Here is a 20,648-nt window from a genome sequence, read left to right as displayed (position 1 = left end):
GTAATCTATGAATGGCATGTTGAAACTGGCAATGCAGAATGATAGAAACTGCAAGTAGCACTAATGCCCTAAGTTTTGGTCACACTCTCACCTAGGGGTACTAAAGGATCTCACCTAGGTGAGAGTGTGACCAAATGAGGGGAATTGTTAAACAAAAATTATGGGAGGCCAGTGTTTTGGACTAAGCTCCTGCATTAAGCCCTAACAAAACAGACCAAACCAAAATAGAGTCATTTTAATGCTAAATGTCATACAAGCAAATAGATTCCAAAAACAGATTAGTTTTTCCTGAAAATAGGTGATTCCAGTCTACCTGAGTTAGCGTAAGTCAGTCCCCTGTGCTTTAACCTTTACTAAGAAGTAACTTATGTTAACCAATCAGGTTTTTTTTCTATTGTTCTGTTTCCTTGTTTCCACCTTACCAAACCTACTATTCTTTCTGCCATTGTCCAGTGGAAGTTTTCATTCTATTTGCAGAACAGAGGCTGTCCTGATGGATGAATCATGAATAAAAGCCAATTCGATCTATAAGTAAATGTTTATAATTGTCTTTTGACAGGCATCAAGGTACACGTTGCTTCACGTATGTTTACTTTTTTCCATGAAAATATTTTGTCCAATTTTTCTGAATTTGGTTTTACCTTTGAAATGGATATGGCTTTTACTAATTCTGATTTTTAGATTACTTTTTTATTCCGTCACAGAATTATGCAACATTCACATCTTCTCTTTACATTTCTTCTGTTGAAGTATATATAAAGAGCTGTAGCTTTAAGTGGATATTCAAATACTGGAAAACACCAACAAACATTATCATCACTCTAATAAAATTAGAGTGTCTCCTACAAAGGTTAGCTTCACTACAGAGAAGCATCTGTCAAATCTGCCAATTTAAGGATTTGTTTTGCTTCAAAACTTATTTCTTGGGAATAAAAAAAAAGGATTATTTCTTAGGATTAATATAAAGTATAATATGTGCACAAACTTAATTATTTTATTTGCAAGAATGACTCCCATTACCAAAGTTATACTCAAGATTAACTGTTCAGAATGTGATTGTTTCTCTCCTACAAGTTCCAGATTTGGTTTCTGGGACCTAATTCCCTATGTCAGTGCTTCCTGTGCCTGCTTTTGACCTGACATCAATGGATTCCTTCAACCAGCAGTGTTTCTATGTTGACTGTCAAGCTTTAATTCTCAGAAGAATTACAATATTCCCTCCTCCCCTGCATTTTCCTGATTTTTTAAGATCATTTTTTTTTTGGACACAGGGTCTTGCTCTGTTGCCCAGGCTAGAGCGCAGCAGTGCGATCATGGCTCACTGCCACCTTGACTTCCCAGAATTAAGCAATCCTCTCACCTCAGCTTCTGGAATAACTGGGACTACAGGCACAAGCCACCATGCCCAGCTAATTTTTTTTTCTATGTTTTTGTAGAGAGAAGGTCTCACTATGTTGCGTCAAACTCTCTTTACCAAAAAGTAACATATGTTAACCAATCAGTTCTTTTTTTTTTCTATTGTTCTGTTTCCTTGTTTCTACCCTACCAAACCCACAGTTTTGCCATTGCCCAGTGGGAGTTTTCATTCTATTTGCAGAACAGAAGCTATCTTAATTCATGAATCATGAATAAAAGCCAATTAGATCTATAATTAAATATAATCCTCCCTCCTCAGCCTCCCAAAGTGTTGGGATTATAGGGTGGGCCACAGCACCAGGCCTTGACTGATATCTCCTCCTGATATTTGAAAAATATGGAAATTTCTGAAGAAATGCCAGAAAGGAGTTTCCACTGGAAACGTGAGTACCAGCCAGTTAGGTGAATATAGAAGACATTTGCTTTAGCTTAAGATGAACTATAATCTCTACATTTAAACAAAAGGGTCAATTTTCATTTCACATTTCTTACAGTTCAATCTTAAACAAAGATAGGCTTTCCATTCAAATTATATAATGACCAGAAGCAAGTAGTAACAATCACTGGCTAATAAATATTTTGCATAAATATAAACAATCAACATGTGTTAAATAAGAAATGAGTATAAATAAATGTCTACTATTACTACTTCCAAAGGGAAGTCAGTACTACTAAACAAAAAAGCCAAAGAAATTGCCTTTTATCTCCTCTAAATTGCCCTCTATCTCCTGAAACAGCTATTACCTCTGTGAAATTTCTTAGCAAGTTCAAAGTATTCTTTTAAAGGCAAAGGTATGCCGAAACCTTCCAGTAAGCACAAATACAAACACCACCTAGAAACACATTAAGATTGTTTACGTGATTAACCCATTTATACTGGAGGTTGCAAAATTTTTTTGTGAAAAATCAGACCTTGGCGATGACGTTGAGTAGTAGGATATAAATAACTCCCACAAGCTTAGAGGTCCAATAATGGAAGACTAGGTATAAATGGATTAAAGATCAAACCACTGAGAAAACGAAAGTAATTCCCAATGCTCCTGCTATAAGAAAGTCATTTCTACAAAGAAAAGTACAAAATGGTGGGGCATGGTGGCTCGTGCCTGGAATCCCAGCACTTTCGGAGGCCAAAGTAAATGAATACCTTGAGGCCAGGAATTCAAGACTAGCCTGGGCAACATGGCAAAACTCCGTCTCTACAAAAAATATAAAAAGGAGTTGGGCATGATGGTGTATGCCTGTAGTCCCAGCTACTCGGGAGGCTGAGGTGGGAGGATTGCTTGAGCCTGGCAGGTGGAGGTTGCAGTGAGGCAAGACCAAGACACTGCACTCCAGTCTGGGTGACAGAATGAGACCCTGTCTCAAGAAAGGAAGAGGGAGGGAGGGAAGGAAGGAATAAAAGAAGGGAGGGAGGGAGGGAGGGAGGGAAAAATCTGTTTTTTCTTTTTTTTTCCCTTTGGTGAGTAAACTTAATTTGAAAGGAAAACCCTGCACCTGAAGGGGATCAAATACCACTTCACCTGTTGTTAAAAGAGTCAGGCTTCGTTGACCTTTTATACCTGCTCACCTCCTCTCTATTCCCCACCCCCCTCAGAAACATCCTCATGCAGAACTCAATTTTCCTCAATTTTCACGACTTCCAAATCTAATCTACAGTCCTCATTTTCCCCCTGCTACCTCTAAAACCCCAAGAGTTTGCAGAACACTCCTACAGGGAAATCTAACCACACCTTACTACTTAAGATATGTAAAATCAAATTCATCTGCTTTTGAAATGAGTACCTCTATTTCCCCCTCCAGTCCTGGAAGGCAACTGTGTCTTGTTCTTTCTATCCTACAACACGCAGAAAATGATCAGTACTTGCTGAGCAAATCAATATCAATGGATACATGACTCTCCTACACTCAGATCCTTAGAGTTCCTTTGCCTCCCCTGCCTATCAACTCAACCATATATTCAGTCACTCACTAAACCCTGTCCTAGTTATCCCATGTGTCCCTTCCTTCCTGTTCCTATTAACACGTATCTATGAGGCATGTACCTCCTCACCTTTAACCCACAACACCTCTTAAATTTGTCTCTGGGGCTTCAATCTCTATATATACAATCTACTCCATAAATATGCAGATTTTTCTTAATATCACCTTCAATAACTTTTCTCTGATTAAAGGATCACCATTGTAACTTCTTTTGCCAGTAAATTTGGTCCTGAGACATCTACACTTCATTCAGACAAGACGTGGAAAATACTTTACAATTTTAATTCTCTTTTATGGCTCTTTTTCCAATTACCTAAAATCTACAATCCATCTATATTCCTGTATCTTATCCATGAAGTTTTCCATGGTAGTCTCAATTCAAAAATACTTCTTCCTTGCACTAAGTTTCTATACTACCAATCACTTAAGCCTCAATTCAAATTAGACAGCCTCATATAGTTGACTTATTTATGCATTTGCTTTTGTCTGTTAGTCCTAACTACATTTTAAGTTTCTAGAGGGCAGACACTGAGCTCCAGATTTTTTGTATTCATCATAGTACTTAGACAAAATGCATTCACTGTTGATGTTGGAATGACTAGTGGTAGTGGCGGAAGCAGTAGTGGTGGTGGTAGCAGCAGTAATAGTTGAAGCAGCTAACATTTACTGTAGGGACAATTCTAAGAGCTTTACATTTATTACTTCATTTAATTTTCACAATTACTCAAGGAAATAGGTAATATTACCCCTAATTTACACATTAGAAAACTGAACACAGAGAGGTTGAGTAACATGTCAGACATTCCATAGCTAATAAATGAGAAGTCTGGACTATATAAGTTGAGACAAATGAGTTGAAAAAATTTTGACAGAGAAAATAAAGGCAGCTGTCTTTTGGTTAAAATCATAAATGCTACCTGCAAATAAAATACATTAAAAGCACTGATTATCAAAGACACAATCCTCTTTTAAATTATTTTCTGACCACAGTTCATTTTTCCTGAAGGTATTATATGAGTGTGTAGCATACCAATACAGCATTTAAAACATTTTGGAGTATGGCATTTTAAAAAAGAGCACTGGTGTTATGTCAGCTGTATTCGTACTTAGTTTTCTCACATTATTTTACAATTCAGACATCAGAAGAATTAAGGTGCTATATTTGGTAATATGAAACAGTACTGGATGTATACAATTACAAAAGAAACAAGGCTATTTTCTAGCATCACGACCTTAGGGAAAAGGATATGGGGAAGAAAAGAGAACCTACATAAACATAGGAGGGAGAAATTCCAAATTCGGAATCTTTTGAAAAGTCTGCATCTAGTTAAAAGCAACCTAATTATACGGAAGATTCTTTGTATCTGAGAGAAATTTATAAAAACTAACGGAAAACATCACTCAACTTTTATCTAACTGCATACAGGATGTCAAGTAAATAATAAATGCAAACATAGTCTCAAAATCTTTACAGGAACTTGGTTCATCTAGTAGAGTTATGTCTAAATTTACACAGACTTACATAGCTTTAAAGACTTGGAGGAAATAAATGGTGCTGGGAAAACTGGCTAGTCATAAGTAGAAAGCTGAAACTGGATCCTTTCATACTCCTTGCTCGAAATTAATTTCAAGATGGATTAGAGACTTAAATGTTAGACCTAATACCATAAAAACCTAGAGAAAGAGCCTAGGTAATACCACCATTTGGGAGGACATAGGCATGGGCAAAAAGGACTTCATGTCTAAAACACCAAAGCTTAACTGACAACAAAGAAACTGAAATTGACAGTAGGTTCAGGTAAACTAAAGAGCCTCTGCACAACAAAGAAACTACCATCAGAGTGAACAGGCAACCACAGGCGAGGGAGAGAAATTTTTTTTTGCAATCTACTCATTTGACAAAGGGGCTAATATCCAGAACCTACAAAGAACTCAAACAAATTTACAAAGAAACAAACGGCAACATCAAAAAGTGGGCAAAGGATATGAACAGACATTTCTCAAAGAAGACATGCATACAGCCAACAGACACAGGAAAAATGCTCATCATCACTGGCCATAAGAGGAGAAATTACAGTAAAACTACAATGAATACCATCTCACACCGGTTGAGGCCAGCAGTAATTCGAGAAGTCAGGAAACAACAGGTGCTGGAGAGGATGTGGAGAAATAGGAACACTCTTACAATGTCGGTGGGACTGTAAACTAGTTCAACCATTGTGGAAAACAGTATGGCGATTCCTCAAGGATCTAGAACTAGAAATACCATATGACCCAGCCATCCCATTACTGGGTATATACTCAAAGGATTATAAATCATGCTGCTATAAAGACACATGCACACATTATTCACAATAGCAAAGACTTGGAATCAGCCCAAATGTCCATCAGTGACAGACTGGATTAAGAAAATGTGGCACATATACACCATGGAATACTATGCAGCCATAAAAAAGGATGAGTTTGTGTCCTTTGTAGGGATGCAGCTGGGAACCATCATTCTCAGCAAACTATCGCAAGAACAGAAAACCAAACACCGCGTGTTCTCACTCATAGGTGGGAACTGAACAATGAGATCACTTGGACTCGGGAAAGGGAACATCACCAGGACCTATTATGGGGAGGGGGGAAGGGGAAGGAATGGCATTGGAAGTTATACCTGACATGTAAATGATGAGATGATGGGTGCTGACGAGTTGATGGGTGCAGCACACCAACATGGCACAAGTATACATATGTAACAAACCTGCACGTTGTGCACATGTACCCTAGAACTTAAAGTATAATAATAAAATTTAAAAAAAACACAACTTGGAGGAATAATATTCAGCAACAATTCCAAGTAATTCCTTCTGATTTTCAAAAGCATTCATTTTGGGTTCAACTTTTCCTTTATACAAATTTAAATGTCTTATGCTTGAGCTAATTTCCTCTTATCGCTTCCTCCAAGAAAACAAAACAAAACAAAACAAAACAAAACAAAACAGAACTTCAGCCTTCAACTAAAAAATACTTCATTATTATGCACTCTGCATCCCTGGATCTTTCTGAAAAGGTAATTTATTTTAAAAATAATGCGCTGCCCTAAAAAATGTGAAAAATTTCCAAAACCTACACTTCTAACATACTATAAAAGTTTTCAGAACCAAAATAATTTTTATTCTGTAAGTTTTTTTTTGAGACGGAGTTCTGCTCTTGTTGCCCAGGCTGGAGTGCAATGGCGCCATCTTGGCTCACCTCAACCTCCGCCTCCTGGGTTCAAGTGATTATCCTGTCTCAACCTCCCGAGTAACTGGAATTACAGGCATGCGCCACCACGCCCGGGTCAGTTTTGTATTTTTAGTAGAGACGGGGTTTCTCCATGTTGACCAGGCTGGTCTCAACTCCCGACATCAGGTGATGTCGGCCTCCCAAAGTGCTGGGATTACAGGCGTGAATCACCGCGCCTGGCCTCTCTGTAAGGTTTTTTTGAAAAAGGATATGGGCCAGGCGTGGTGGCTCACGCCTGTAATCCCAGCACTTTGTGGGGCCAACGCAGGCAGATCACTTGAGGTCAGGAGTTTGAGACCAGCCTGGCCAACATGATGAAACCCCCGTCTCTACTAAAAATACAAAAATTAGGTGGGTGGCCAGTGCCTGTAATCCCAGCTATTTGAGAAGCTGAGGCAGGGGAATCACTTGAACTCGCGAGGCAGAGGTTGTGGTGGGCGGAGATTGCACCATTGCACTCCAGCCTGGGCAGCAGGGCAGACTCTATCTCAAAAAAAAAAAAAAAAAAAAAAAAAAAAGGATATGGAGGCAGAATAAGATTACAGAAAGACTGAGGAACTCTGGAGTTAGACAAAACTAGATTCAAATTCCAGTGGTACTGAGCAAGGAACTTGTGGATCTCAGTTCATCCATAAAATGGATATAATAACACTAATCTTGTAAAGATGCTCTGAGAGCTGGAATTAATAAATGCAGTAAAGTATCTACATATTGCAGATAATAAATAAGTACAACTAATAATACAATTATTTGTAGAGCCATGCCCCAAATATCTTCAGATTTAGCTAGATATTTTTCCTTAAAAAATGTCAAAACATTAAAATAAAGGCAGGTAATAAAAGAAGCACCCACATACCAACTACTCAGGAAAAAAGCAAATATTATTATTTAGCCTTATTTGCTTCAGATGGATTTTTTAAGTTATACTCAAGCCAAAATAACCAAATAAATTTAATCAAACTCAATGCTAAAATAAACGGGATTCACAGACAAATGCAAACTGGAAATATTTTGAAGTTATAACTCCTAAAACAGCTCCTCTTGTAAATGAATTTCAAAAGTTCATAATATTAACAGCCTCCCCTACAGAACTAAACATTTCACTTTAAAATATGAACATAATGCTATTTAAAGGATTAATTCTCTATTTCTCTCTTCTGTCAAACTTCTACCTTGAAAATGCTTCACACCTAATATGTGAATTAAGACCAGGTGACAACACTAAAAAAGAATTTAATCACATAATTAAATGATTTTATTTGCCTTAAAAGGTCAATGTAAAACTATGTATTTCGGGTTCTAGAATGATGTCAAGAGTGGTGGCACCGTTTTAAGTCTCCCCAAAACCCCCCCATAAAAGGACAAAAAGCAATGAGGAAAACAAAAGCAAAATTCAACAACATGTACAACAAAATGAGGTGGCCAACACTTTAACAGTAGTGAAGTAGTCACTCAAATTCTCCCACAGATTGTAATTATAAAAACTGGATAAAAATTTTTTTAAATCACATTTAAAGACAATGAAAACCTTCCAAATGTAGACAGAAGCCTGCTTTGAGATTAATATTTCAATTATCAAAAAACTGCAGCTGCAGGCAGGGCACAGGGTTTCATGCCTGTAATCCCAGCACTTTGGAAGGTTGAGGCGGGTGGGCTGCTTCAACCCAGGAGTTTGTGACTAGCCTAAGCAACAGGATGAAACCCTTTCTCTACTAAAAATACAAAAAATTAGCCAGGTGTTGGTGGCACATGCTGTGGTCCCAGCTACTTAGGAGGCTGAGGCAGGAGGATCACTTGAGCCCAGGAGGTCAAGGCTGTGGTGAGAGGCATGATCACGTAACTGCACTCCAGCCTGGGTGGCAAAGCAAGATCCTGTCTCAAAACAAAACAAAACAGACTCCTGATGTGCTCAGATGTTAGATTTAGCAGATCGAGGCTTCAATGCAGCAATTATACATATATATAAAAACTGACAGAACATTTGTTCAAAGAATTAAAGGAAAACATAATGAGTGAACAGATAGGAAATATCAACATAGAAATGGGAACTATACAAAACAGAAATTCTAGAGCCAAAAAGTATAATAAACGAGATTAAAAATTCACTAGATGAGCTCAACAGAAAACTGGAGATAGGAGAAGACTCAGTGAACTTGAAATAAGATCACGTGAATTACTCAAGCCAAAGTATACAGAGAAAAAGAATTTAAAGAAAGAAACAAACAAGCAAACAAACCAAACCTCAGGGGACCTATGGGAAAATGAAACAGCCCAACATAATATGTAATCTAGAATAAGAGAGGTGGAAAAAAAGGCCAAAACAATTGAAAAAATAAGAATAGCCCAAGCCCCCAAATTTGGTTGTAAACATTAATTCATATGTCCAAGAAGCTAACTGAAATGGAAGCAGGAAAAAACACAAAGAAAGCTCCCCTAGACATGGTCTAAGTGCCGAAAGCCAAACATAAAGTAAAACGTTGGAAAGCAGCCAGAGAAAAACAACATGTTACATATGGAGGAAGAATAAAACAAGTTGCTAACTTCTCATCAGAATATGGGATTGACATAGCCAAAGTGCTGAAGGAACAGATGAAAGGAAAGTAAATTTCCAGGTAAGCAAAAAATGAGACAATTTGTTGCCAGCAGACCTACATAACAAGAAGTGCTAAAGGAAGTTCTGCAGGGTAAAGGGAAGGAATGCCAGATGACAATTTTGATACAAAAGAAGAAATAAAGGGCAACAGAAATGGTAAATATACAGTAAATGTAAAAAAAACCCACCACTACCAAAGTTTGTTCTTCTTTTAATTTCTTTAAAGGACAGATAACAGTTGAAGGCAAAAATAACACCACTGATGGTTTAATAACCTATATACCATCTGTATATCTTTTTGTATAGTTCTGGGTTTGGAGAAGCATGTTAATACTCTACATATTTAAAAGCAAAAATCAGGAAGGATGAAGAAAAGCAGGAGTGGGGGGAGACTAAATCTGAAACGAATAAACCCAACTATATTTTAAATGAACACCATAATCACACCAAAAAGGAAAAAAGAAATCTAAATAATTTAAGAACACAGTACTTGACCTCACATTCCCTCAATCTTGGGCAGCATCAGGGAGAATTACAAAGGAATCCTGAACTCCTTGTAGTATGTTTTTTGTACTTGTATGAACAACGCAATTCTGAAACTAATTAAGATTATTATAGGACTGAGCAAATGAATAAAAGTGCTGATGTTGTTGAGTGCCATGAAGTAAGAATTGGGGGAAGAACCAAAGCAAGGAATAATTCCATAAGGATGAACTAGAATTGGAGGTACAGGTTTGAGCATTCTTTATCCAAAATGCTTAGGACCAGCAGTGTTTCAGATTTTGGAATATTTGCTTATATTTAATGAGATATCTTGAAGATGAGACCCAAATCTAAACACAAAATTAATTTGTTTCATATACACTTTATAGCCTGAAGATAATTTTATACAAAAATATTGTTTCCTGCATGAAACCAAGTTTGTGTACAGTGAACCATCAGAAAGCAAAGGTGTCAGGTGTGTATTTTCCACTTGTGGCATCATGTCAGTACTGAAAAACACTCAGATTCTGGAGCATTTTGGAGTTCAAATTTTTCAGATTAAGGTTGCTCAACCTGTATTGGGTGAACTCATGACTTCTAAATTACGTGTGTGTATGCATGTATAAGTACTGATACATGAATGTATTTCCTAACTGTCCTCTGAAGAGGTCTATGAATATATAAAGTAGCAATAAACACACCCAACATTCAGATCTTGGTTTCTATTAATAATACCATCCTTTACTAAAATGAACTAGGCAGCTAGTCATGGTGGTACATGCCTGTAGTCTCAGCTAAAAATAAAAAGAATTGGGGTTCTTTGGAAAAATAGTTGGTTCTGGGACCGTGCCAGAGAAGACAGAAGATAAATGCAGAACAGCTTGTTAAATCAGAAAATAATGAAGTCTCAAAAAGAGAAAAAAAAAAGATGGGGTCACATCACACACAGGATCCATCTTGAGGGGGTTCCTACTGGCCAAATCTGAGACAATTTAGACACCAAAATAATTAAGGACAGTAAAGAATTATAACCATTGAGAAAAATAAAAATTCATGGGTCAATGGGGACAATAAACTAAGAATAAGGGAAGACTCTTGGTAACAGAATAGAATGTCAACTGCTGTGGTCTTCTGTGTTTGTGTTATATTTAACATTTAAAACTTAAAAAAAAAAATGTAATTTTGAAATCCAGTGAGACAAAACACCCTAGAAGCTGTTGAGAAAATATAGGCTTTACAACAGCATGAGTGTAACTCAGTAAAGAAATAACTAATTAGAATCTCCTTCTACTTATAATAAGTACAAGCTAGACTAAATGTACTGCTTTGGAGTATAGTACTCACATACAACAAAATTTTATAGCCCTTGCCTTCGCTGACTATAATCTTATTTGTTTTTTTAAACTGTAACTGGTTGATAATATTAGCTCCCAAAAAAGTATTCACTACATTATTCAATGCCTTTTACATAAAGATCCATGAAAAATCCCTCTTAGAATTTGGAGCCAGAATTTTTCTCCTAAAGAACATGCAGTTTATCAGAAAATAAGACCTAAGTGTATGTGAGGTGATGCATATGTTAATTAGCTTGATTTAGCCATTTTACAATGTATGCATATTTTCAAAATATGTATATTTTGTAAACTTTAAGTTTTTAAAACAAATCAATTGTTTCAGAAATGAAAGTAAGATCTGGCCAGGGGCGGTGGCTCATGCCTGTAATCCCAGCACTTTCAGAGGCCGAAGTGGGCAGATCACGAGGTCAGGAGATTGAGGCCATCCTGGCTAACACGGTGAAATCCCTTCTCTACTAAAAATACGAAGAATTAGCCAGGCATGGTGGCGGGCGCCTGTAGACCCAGCTACTTGGGAGGCTGAGGCAGAAGAATGGCATGAACCCAGGAGGCGGAGCTTGCAGTGAGCCAAGACTGTGCCACTGCACTCCAGCCAGGGCTACAGTGAGACTCCATCTCAAAAAAAAAAAAAAAAAAAAAAGAAAGATCTAACTAATCCATCAAGTTTCCTTTGTTGCCTTAGCTGCCAGAAAATTGATCTCTTTTCCATGTTTTTGATCTAATATATCTTCTGCTTAAGTACACATGGTTACATGTTTTCTTTGCAAAATACCTCAAATATCTTCTATCCTTTAAGATATAAGATAGACTATAAATTATAAATTTAAAAATAATCATCTTTAACAATATGATTGCAATACTAATGTGAAATAATTTCACCGAATAGCAATACCACAAACAGCCACTGCATTCATCTGTGGTTAAAAAAAATCAGCTTTCATCAACTCAAAAAAACATGCAATTGTTCAGAATTGCTTTTTAAAAAATACTTGACAAAAGCAAAATGTGAAAACCAATGTTTACACACAATACTGCCTTTCCACCCTCAAGCTATTGCTTGGGAAATGCAAAACAGTATTTCAGATAATTAGGAAAGAACCTCCCTTTACAAAATGAGACCTTTTTAAAATAATAAAATTCAAATTCCAATTCTCACAAACAAATATGCAAGAAAAAAATGCCGTTGTTTAAATATTTTTTCTTCACAGACACTGCAATGATTATCTTGAGACATAATAATAGAAGCTACATCTACTGTAGGCGTCCTATGTGGTAGGCACTGTGGGTAGTTACCTATCTCTGATGACAATTACCAGCAAGGTAGCTCCCTTGCCCATTTTACAGATGTGTAACTTGCCTAGTGACACTACATAAGGGCATATGGCTAGACTGAATTCAGTGCTTTCTATAACTCAAAAGTCTATGTTATTCCACTTTAAATGAAGTAATAAGCATTTTTTTTGGTCCTTTTTCCGAAAAGAAAGCACTGTTATGTGTGCTTTCATTTTCTCTAGTGCTTCTTTTTGCTTCAGGAATTAGAATAAAACACACAAGCTGAATTTATATTCAAATGAGATTAACAATTGAAATAAAAATGCTTAGGTTACAGTAATATGTTCTCTTTAGTTTGAATCCTATAAACTTAAAATCTACCTGAACAGAGTTTTCTGTTTTTATACTAAGAAAAAAGTTTACAAGAAAAACAATAATGTAAGTTTTTAACGGAAAGAATGTTAGGACTTAATACGAAGACAAAAAAGCAGGAATGAGTTGAGACTTATTCTCTCCTTCATAAACAAATAATCCTTAAACTATGTAAACAATAACACAGCGCCATAACACTGAGTAACTTTTACATGCTTGGATTTGCAAAAATGGTGCCAGGAAATCTCTTTAGATAGTGGACTTGTTCCCGAGATGAATCTATCACTTGGGGAAAGGTGCTGGCTATACAACCTAAGCCGATAGTTATATAACTTAAGAACAGACATTAAAAAAACTATTTTTCCATGTTTTTCCCTTCAGCCTAATTATGTACTCTCTAAAAATACTGGACCTTAATTTTTGACCAGGTGATAAGTAAAACAACATAAACAAGTTTATAGGGAATAGTTGGGCTATCACCTTGACCCCTGTCTATCATCATCAACCCAGTTCCTTCCCTGTATACCCTATAAAACTTCTTATTGGTTCCTCATTTATCCTTTCAGAGATTTATTACAGTTCCTTATTAAAATAAAGTTGGTTACAGGTATTTCACACATTCTAATGCTTTTCTTTTCATTTATCTCAATTTAACATGACCTAAAGAATGTCTGGCTATACTTTCTCAAGGCCTTACATGCAGTCTTTGACTCCTGTAGCAAGGCTTTAAGTGAGCAGTACTGCAGGTAAAGCAAAAATGTGGTGAGCAGAGCTGACACCAAAGCTAGTGGTTAAACAGCTACAAGCTAACAGACATATAATCAAAACCTAACCTTACCAGCAACATTAAGGCAAATGAATTAGTATTTTCTAAATACCTAGCATAGTACCTATTATATCTATTTTACTATACAGTGCAGTTCCTTTTACAAAATAGACAACATATTTAGTCTTTTTAAAATTTTTTTTAAAAAAGGGATTTTTTGTCTACCAGGCTTTCTAACATGATACACAATCCTGAGTCACCCTGGACTTAACAACAATAACAAAAAAGATTAAGTATATTATTAGTATATTCAAAACTAACCTATTACCAAGGATACAAATGTATTAGATATAAAATATAACCTGTGTTCTCAAGTACTTAATTGTATTATGGGTTGGAAATAAAAATAAAAGTCATATGTAACAAGTAAGTGGTACAAACAAGTGTCATAAAAATGTAGCCCGAGGATAGTATACTTGTACTTGGAATGATCAGGAGAGACATTAAGAAGGTAGCTTTTGAGCCAAACCAAGAAAGGTTGGCTTCATGGAGCAGAGAAGGGGGCCAAGAAAGCAGCAGCTAGTCAACGCAATGGGCTTGGTGCTTTAAAATATTTAAGTAGGGAATGGCAAACTACAGCTCATGGTCTAAATTCAGTCCACTGCCTGTTCTGGATAACCTGTGGGCTACCAGTGGTTTTTATGTTTTTAAATGGTTGAAAAGTATCAAAAGAATATTTTATACCATATGAAAATTATGAAATTCATATACAAAGTTTTACTGGCACGCAGCCACATTCATTCATTTACACATTATCTGTGACTGCTTCTGTACTGCAAGGCAGAGTTGTATAGTTGCAACAGAGACCATGTGAATCACAGCCTAAAATGTACTATCTGGCCCCTTAGAGAAAAAGTCTGCCAACACCTTGCCTTGGGAAGGCCTATGTAGCTGAAGCATTATGAATGAGGGGCTGGGTGGAGGATGGTGAGACTGAAGCTGGAAGAGCTAAGAGGAACCTGTGTGTCATGGTGAGGATTTGGGTTCACATCCTAAGAATAATGAGGAAGCTGTTAAAGAGTTTTAAGTAGGAGACTGACAATTAGATTTGCATTTTGAAAAGATCATGCTGGTTGTTATTTTGGGGACCAGCGGACTAGGAGATATGAAGGCTAGTATAGTAAGTAGTTCAAGCAAGATATGAATATAGCTTAAACTTTGGTGCTGGCAAAGTAAAACAAGGAGGCTAGGCAAGATTATTTCTGAGATCTCTTCCAGTTCTAAAACGCTAAAAAGCCACAGTGGTTCAAAGTCTAGTTTTGCAGCTTTCCTGAGTGTTTCCAATTATCACCAACAATTCTCAAAACTGTTTTGCTAGGTGACAAAGATTCTTTGCCAGGCCAAACTTTGTTGAGGTTTTTGAATCTTCTGCTAGGCCCATCTGTCCAGTTTTAGCAAAGAACTCTGCTAAGTCAGTTTAGCAAGAAACCCCTATTCTTTATATCTGATTTTCCTTTACCATCCTCCATGATGTCTGATCACCCTGGACTGTTTTTAGCAAGAATCCTGCTAGGTTGGTTTAGCCAGAATCCCCTTTACCCTTGATGTTTCCTCTTAGTAAGTTTCAATCCACTGATCCCACATTGCTTCTTGGCTATAAATTTCCACCTGCCCATGCTGTATTCAGAGTTGAGCCCAATCTGTCACCTACTTCAAGATCTCACTGCAGTGGCTGCTATACTTATCATGACGGTCCTGAATAAAGACTTCCTTACTGTGCTTTAACAAGTATCATTGAGTAATTTTCTCTTTAACATAGGAACAGCTCCCCAGTAGGTAGAATAAGTTAAAAATAAGCCAACAGAGCATTATGCATCTAAAGAGTGTTGGAATGACTACAGAATAAATGCCCCTCCCTCCATTAAAGCACTTTCTAAAATATGATTTATATTTGTTAAAGTTAGAAAGAACTACTTTTTTTTTTTTTTTTTTTTTTTAAATGAGACGGAGTTTCACTCTGTCGCCCAGGCTGGAGTGCAGTGGCCAGATCTCAGCTCACTGCAAGCTCTGCCTCCTGGGTTTACACCATTCTCCTGCCTCAAGTCTCCTCAGTAGCTGGGACTACAGGCGCCCACCACCTCGCCCGGCTAGTTTTTTGTATTTTTTAGTAGAGACGGGGTTTCACCGTGTTAGCCAGGATGGTCTTGATCTCCTGACCTCATGATCTGCCTGTCTCGGCCTCCCAAAGTGCTGGGACTACAGGCTTGAGCCACTGCGCCCGGCCAGGACTACTTTTATGATATTAAATTTACAGTTAAAGAATTGACAGGTAAATAATACAATTTAAATGAACACACAACACAAATACTGCTTAGGAACATTTTCACTGCACTGTTTTCCCCACAACTTAGTAATGACAAATCAAAGAACATACCTGCTACATTCTAACAATGTAACTTTAAGACGGCCTTCAGTAAGTGCCCATTGTTGTATATGGATATGCTCTTCATCTTCTTCAAATCCTTGCAAGGTCTGGTATGGAAAAAACGGCTTAAACCTGACAAAAGTAAAGATAAGTCTAAATGTCTGAATAATAAACACCACAGTTTAAAGCATAACAAAACCCACCCATACAAAAACACAAAGCAAAATGAACACCTAATACTACATGTGCTCTACAAAACCAAAGCTTACCACACTCCCCTATAACTGGCAGCAAATGGTGCCTTCGCTATGGCACCCATAAGTCTTGGTTTTTTGGTATGCTCCCATTGATAAGGCAAGAGAGAACAAAGAAAAGAAAAATCTAGAGGCAGCAAGTAGGCCATGAAGTTTAGGTGAGGCAGGAGAGAGACTGTTTGTGAACCAGATGGATAGTGTTCCTACAGTACAAGATCAAAATTTAGAATGCATGTTTCATGGAAATAATATACAGTCCCCTTGGTATCCATGGAGGACTGGTTCCAGTACTTCCCAAGGATACCAAAATCCAAGGATGCTCAAGTCTCTCATATAAAATGGCCCAGTATATGTATTATGCACATTCTCCAATATGTTTTGAATCATCTCTAGATTACCTATAATACCTAATGCAATGTAAATGCTATGTAAATAGTTGTTAAGACTATATTGTTCCGAGAATAATGACAAGGAAAAAAGTCTGTACATGTTCAGTGCAGATGAAATTTTTAAAAAATATTTTCAATCCACAGTTGTTTGAATCCATGGATGTGGAACCCATGAATGTGGAGCCCACGAATACAGAGAGCTGACTGTAGTAGATAGTGATTAGTACATGATAAAGATGAGTGTAATAGCAACATTAACAACAATTAACACAGCAGAGGTATTCATCAGAGATGTTTACTATTTGCCAGGCAGTATGCTAAGTGCTTTATACATGCATTATCTTATTTAATGCTCACAACCCTGAAGAGGGCAATATTATTGGCTCCTCTCGCCAGATGAAAAGAATGAAGCTTAGGAAGGTTAACAAGTTTGTTCAATTTTACAAAGTGAATGGCAAAACCAGAATTCAAGCTAGTCTGATTCCAAAGTCCAACCACATAACACCTCAGTTACTTATGAATTATTCAGGCATTCATATGCTCATTGCTAATGTTGTTGTTTTTATGGAGAAGTTTGTGCTGAGTTATAAACTGTAGGTTTTAAAAAACTTGTAATTTCAAACACAAATCATACTTCTCCATTAAAGCTAAAGAAAAAGAAAATGAAAGAAAATTGGGCTTAAAGCCCTGTGGTTTTCAATTCACCCTACACATTGTCACTTGCCATGATATCTACTTGCTCAGAAAGTTTTAGTGACTTCTTACTGACCACACACACAGATACAGACACACACACGGTCAAAAGTTCTTGGTTTTACATTTAAGGTCCACCACAATTAATCTTCCTTTTTTATTTTTATTTTTTCTTGAGACAGGGTCTTGCTCTGTTACCCAAGCTGGAGTGCAGTGGCACGGTCTTGGCTCACTGCAACCTCTGCCTCCTTGGTTCAAGGTATTCTCTTGCCTCAGCCTCCCAAGTGGCTGGGATTACATGCATGCACCACTACACCTGGATGATTTTTGTATTTTTAGTAGAAATGGGGTTTTGCCATGTTGGCCAGACCAGTCTTGAACTCCTGACCTCAAGTGATCTGCCCACCTCGGCCTCCCACATGGCCTTCCAAAGTGCTGGGATTACAGGCCTGAGCCACCACACCCAGCCCACAATTAATCTTTCTAATCACATATTCCCTTAATATAAACATTCCAATCTAGAAAGTCACCTCATATGCCCAGAAGACACTATGAATATTCCTGCCTTCAGGCCTTTCATACCAACTGGAGGTTGTCCCAGATTCCTCAAAGCCTCTCCAAATCCTCCCCTCTTTCACACTCTGCCATACATGCTGCTTTCTTCTCTATTTTGCAGTCTTCTAAACTGCTGTGCATTTATGCCTTAAAGTGTCAAATATGACTTAGTCTCACAATTCTCTGCATCCATCACATACCTGACAGGATGTTTCACACATTATCAGGATTTGAGTATGTGTTGCACTGATTTACAAACAGTTAACACTAAAAGTGAAATAAACACTTAGAAAATATCAATAGCCTACTATAGTTTATACGGAAAGATAGTAATAGAGGGGGTTAAATGCTGTTTTATGTTTTCCCAGCAAATAAGATTAAAGAAAAAAAATTTTTAAGGAAACATTAAGTAGGAACACAGGCAATGCTCAGTGCTTTTCTCCTGTTTCTAAACTAGTATGGAAAGCAGAAAGCCCCCTCAGTTTCTCCCAACTAAAACGCTAATTTGCATTTGAAGTCATTTGATTCAGACAGACTGGCACCAAATTTTTAGAGGGGAAAAAAATAGTAGCTAAATTTATATCAATATCATGTTGTAGCTGGGTGCTTTTAACACAGTCCTTATGACTCCTGAAAAACATATAACTCTGTTAGTTTGCAAAAAATTATAATCATCATATATACTAGAAACTTGGAATTTAATAATCCAAGTTAGCTAAATCACAACTGCTCTAAGAACCAGCTTTTCTTGTCAAATATAAAGTCAAAATTCAATTAAAAAATTTCTCACAGGAGTATGAGTTGAATGTTATATGGAATAAAGTCTAACAGGGGGTTTTGCTAAGAGTGTTTATGCACAAAAATAATTTGAAATCAGAACAATGTATTCCATTTTAAATGAATATACTAAACGGTGGGATAAAGCATGAACATGTTCGGCAAGCCAATACATAGAATCCATACATTAAAATTCTCTAAGAACATTTGGTTTTCAGAACTTTTAAGTCCAAGTCTTTAAGTATCCCAAACCCATAAAGAATCCAAACAATGAAGCAGGCTACCTCTATCACTTTCTTTTATCTTCCTATTCCATCATATGATCTTTCTTCAAAATCCATTAGTGTTTATTTCCTAATTAACCTATTAACTCAAAAATGTCAGTTTTTTCACTCAGGCTTCCCCCCAAAATAGTCTTAACAAACTACCTGTACTTCCTCCTGTAGAAAACTTAAAAACCCAAAGTAGGAAGATCAACTTTAAGGATGACAGTATGAAGAGCCCTGCGGATCTGCTCCCCAGTGAAACTGGTGAAAATTATTTTAAACCAAAACATTTACAGTCTCTGGAAATGGTCTTAAGAGCAAAAATCAAAATTTTTAAATCTACTTAAGAAAATCTACGAAAATTTGGTAAGAAAGTCAAGTCTGTGGTGTTTGAACCCTGTTTCCCCAACAAGCTCAGGGTGGCAGAGACTACACGCTAGACTTATTTTTTATTTTTTATTTTTAGTTTTTGAGATGGAGTCTTGATCTGTCGCCCAGGCTGGAGTGCAGTGGCACGATCTCAGCTCACTGCAAGCTCTGCCTCCCAGGTTCAAGCCATTCTCCTGCCTCAGCCTCCCGAGTAGCTGGGACTACAGGCGCCCGCCACCACACCCAGCTATTTTTTTGTATTTTTAGTAGAGACGGGGTTTCACCATGTTAGCCAGGATGGTCTCAATCTCCTGACCTTGTGATCCGCCTGCGTCGGTCTCCCAAAGTGCTGGGATTACAGGTGTGAGCCACCGCACCAGGCCACTCCACGCTAGACTTCTACTGCCATGAACATAGGGCTCCCTCATCCCACAGCTCTCATTTGGTGGGCTTTCTCCCTGGGAGGAGGAGGAGGAGGATAGGAACACTTCTCATCCAGCCACCAGTCACCTGTTACTTCCAGGCAAGTTCGGTCAACAGGTGGGGGCTTCCTTCATTGACCCAGCCCCCACTCATGGAATGGAGGGTCTACCTTGGGCACAGAACACTGAGAATACTGGAGCCCTGACTGTCTTGCCCTGGCTCATGAGGAAGTGGTTCCATAGTGGAAAAGGCAAGCCAAGAGAACCTCAGGCCAATCCATCCCCAATCTAGCACTCAGCTCCTAGAGTTGTGGTATCACCCAGAGAGAAGCCTACGGCTGTCTTCACCCCTAGCTCCAGAGACCTGGTTCTGATTATTTTGCTAAGGGGAAAAGGAGAGGGAGAGGCAGGTCAGAAAACAGATTCTCCCAATCTCTTCCCAAAGGAATTAATTTCATTTACAATAGTCTGTGAAGAAGCTCAAACCTAAAGGTACTATCAAGAACAATGGAGGTTGTGGTGAAAAGCACATGTCTTCCTTCAAGGATTTAAGGAAGACATATCCTAGGCTGCAGGCTGCTGTGCTCCTAGTAGAGAAACAGGAAATAAGATAGCTGGGAGGAGCCCTTCTGGGGTGAGAGCAAGTATCAAACACTTAACCAAGGTAACTATTCCTAAAGGAGGCACAATTTGATTGGAACAGTTTGTAGAACAAGTTACACCCCTGGGTGCTATTAAAAGCAACAAGAGAGTTAACACTAGTGGTGGGGAGGGGGTGAGTGGGGTAGGTGTACTGTACTAAAATAATCCAGCCAGCCAACCTAAAAACAGATAAGCAAATATCAAGCTCTGGGTAAGGGGAGACCAGTATCTAAGGTTGCTACAATATATTATCTAAAGTGTTTGGTTTCCAAGAAAAAGTTATGAGACATACAAAGAAACAGAAAAGTACGACCCATACAGCAAAAAACAAAAACAAAACAAAACAAAA

At 37.6% G+C, this 20,648-nt stretch overlaps 1 protein-coding gene across 2 annotated transcripts in view; it reads right to left on the bottom strand.

Annotated features, from left to right (window-relative positions):
* The window catches only part of PDZD8 (PDZ domain containing 8), a 106,910-nt gene that overhangs the window by 56,549 nt on the left and 29,713 nt on the right, over positions 1-20,648 (bottom strand). Inside the window, exon 2 of one of the 2 annotated variants that reach the window (XM_003904308.5) lies at positions 15,942-16,064. The exons of the other annotated variant lie outside the window; for it this stretch is intronic. Within the exon in view, the coding sequence (XP_003904357.1) occupies positions 15,942-16,064 (123 nt within the window). The remainder of the gene's footprint in view (positions 1-15,941; positions 16,065-20,648) is intronic. 2 annotated transcript variants of the gene reach the window in all.

Source organism: Papio anubis, chromosome 11 (assembly GCF_008728515.1).
Source record: "Papio anubis isolate 15944 chromosome 11, Panubis1.0, whole genome shotgun sequence".
NCBI classification, from domain to species: domain Eukaryota; kingdom Metazoa; phylum Chordata; class Mammalia; order Primates; family Cercopithecidae; genus Papio; species Papio anubis.
The sequence above is the reverse complement of the archived record's forward strand: the minus strand, read 5'-3'. Positions and strand labels throughout refer to the sequence as shown.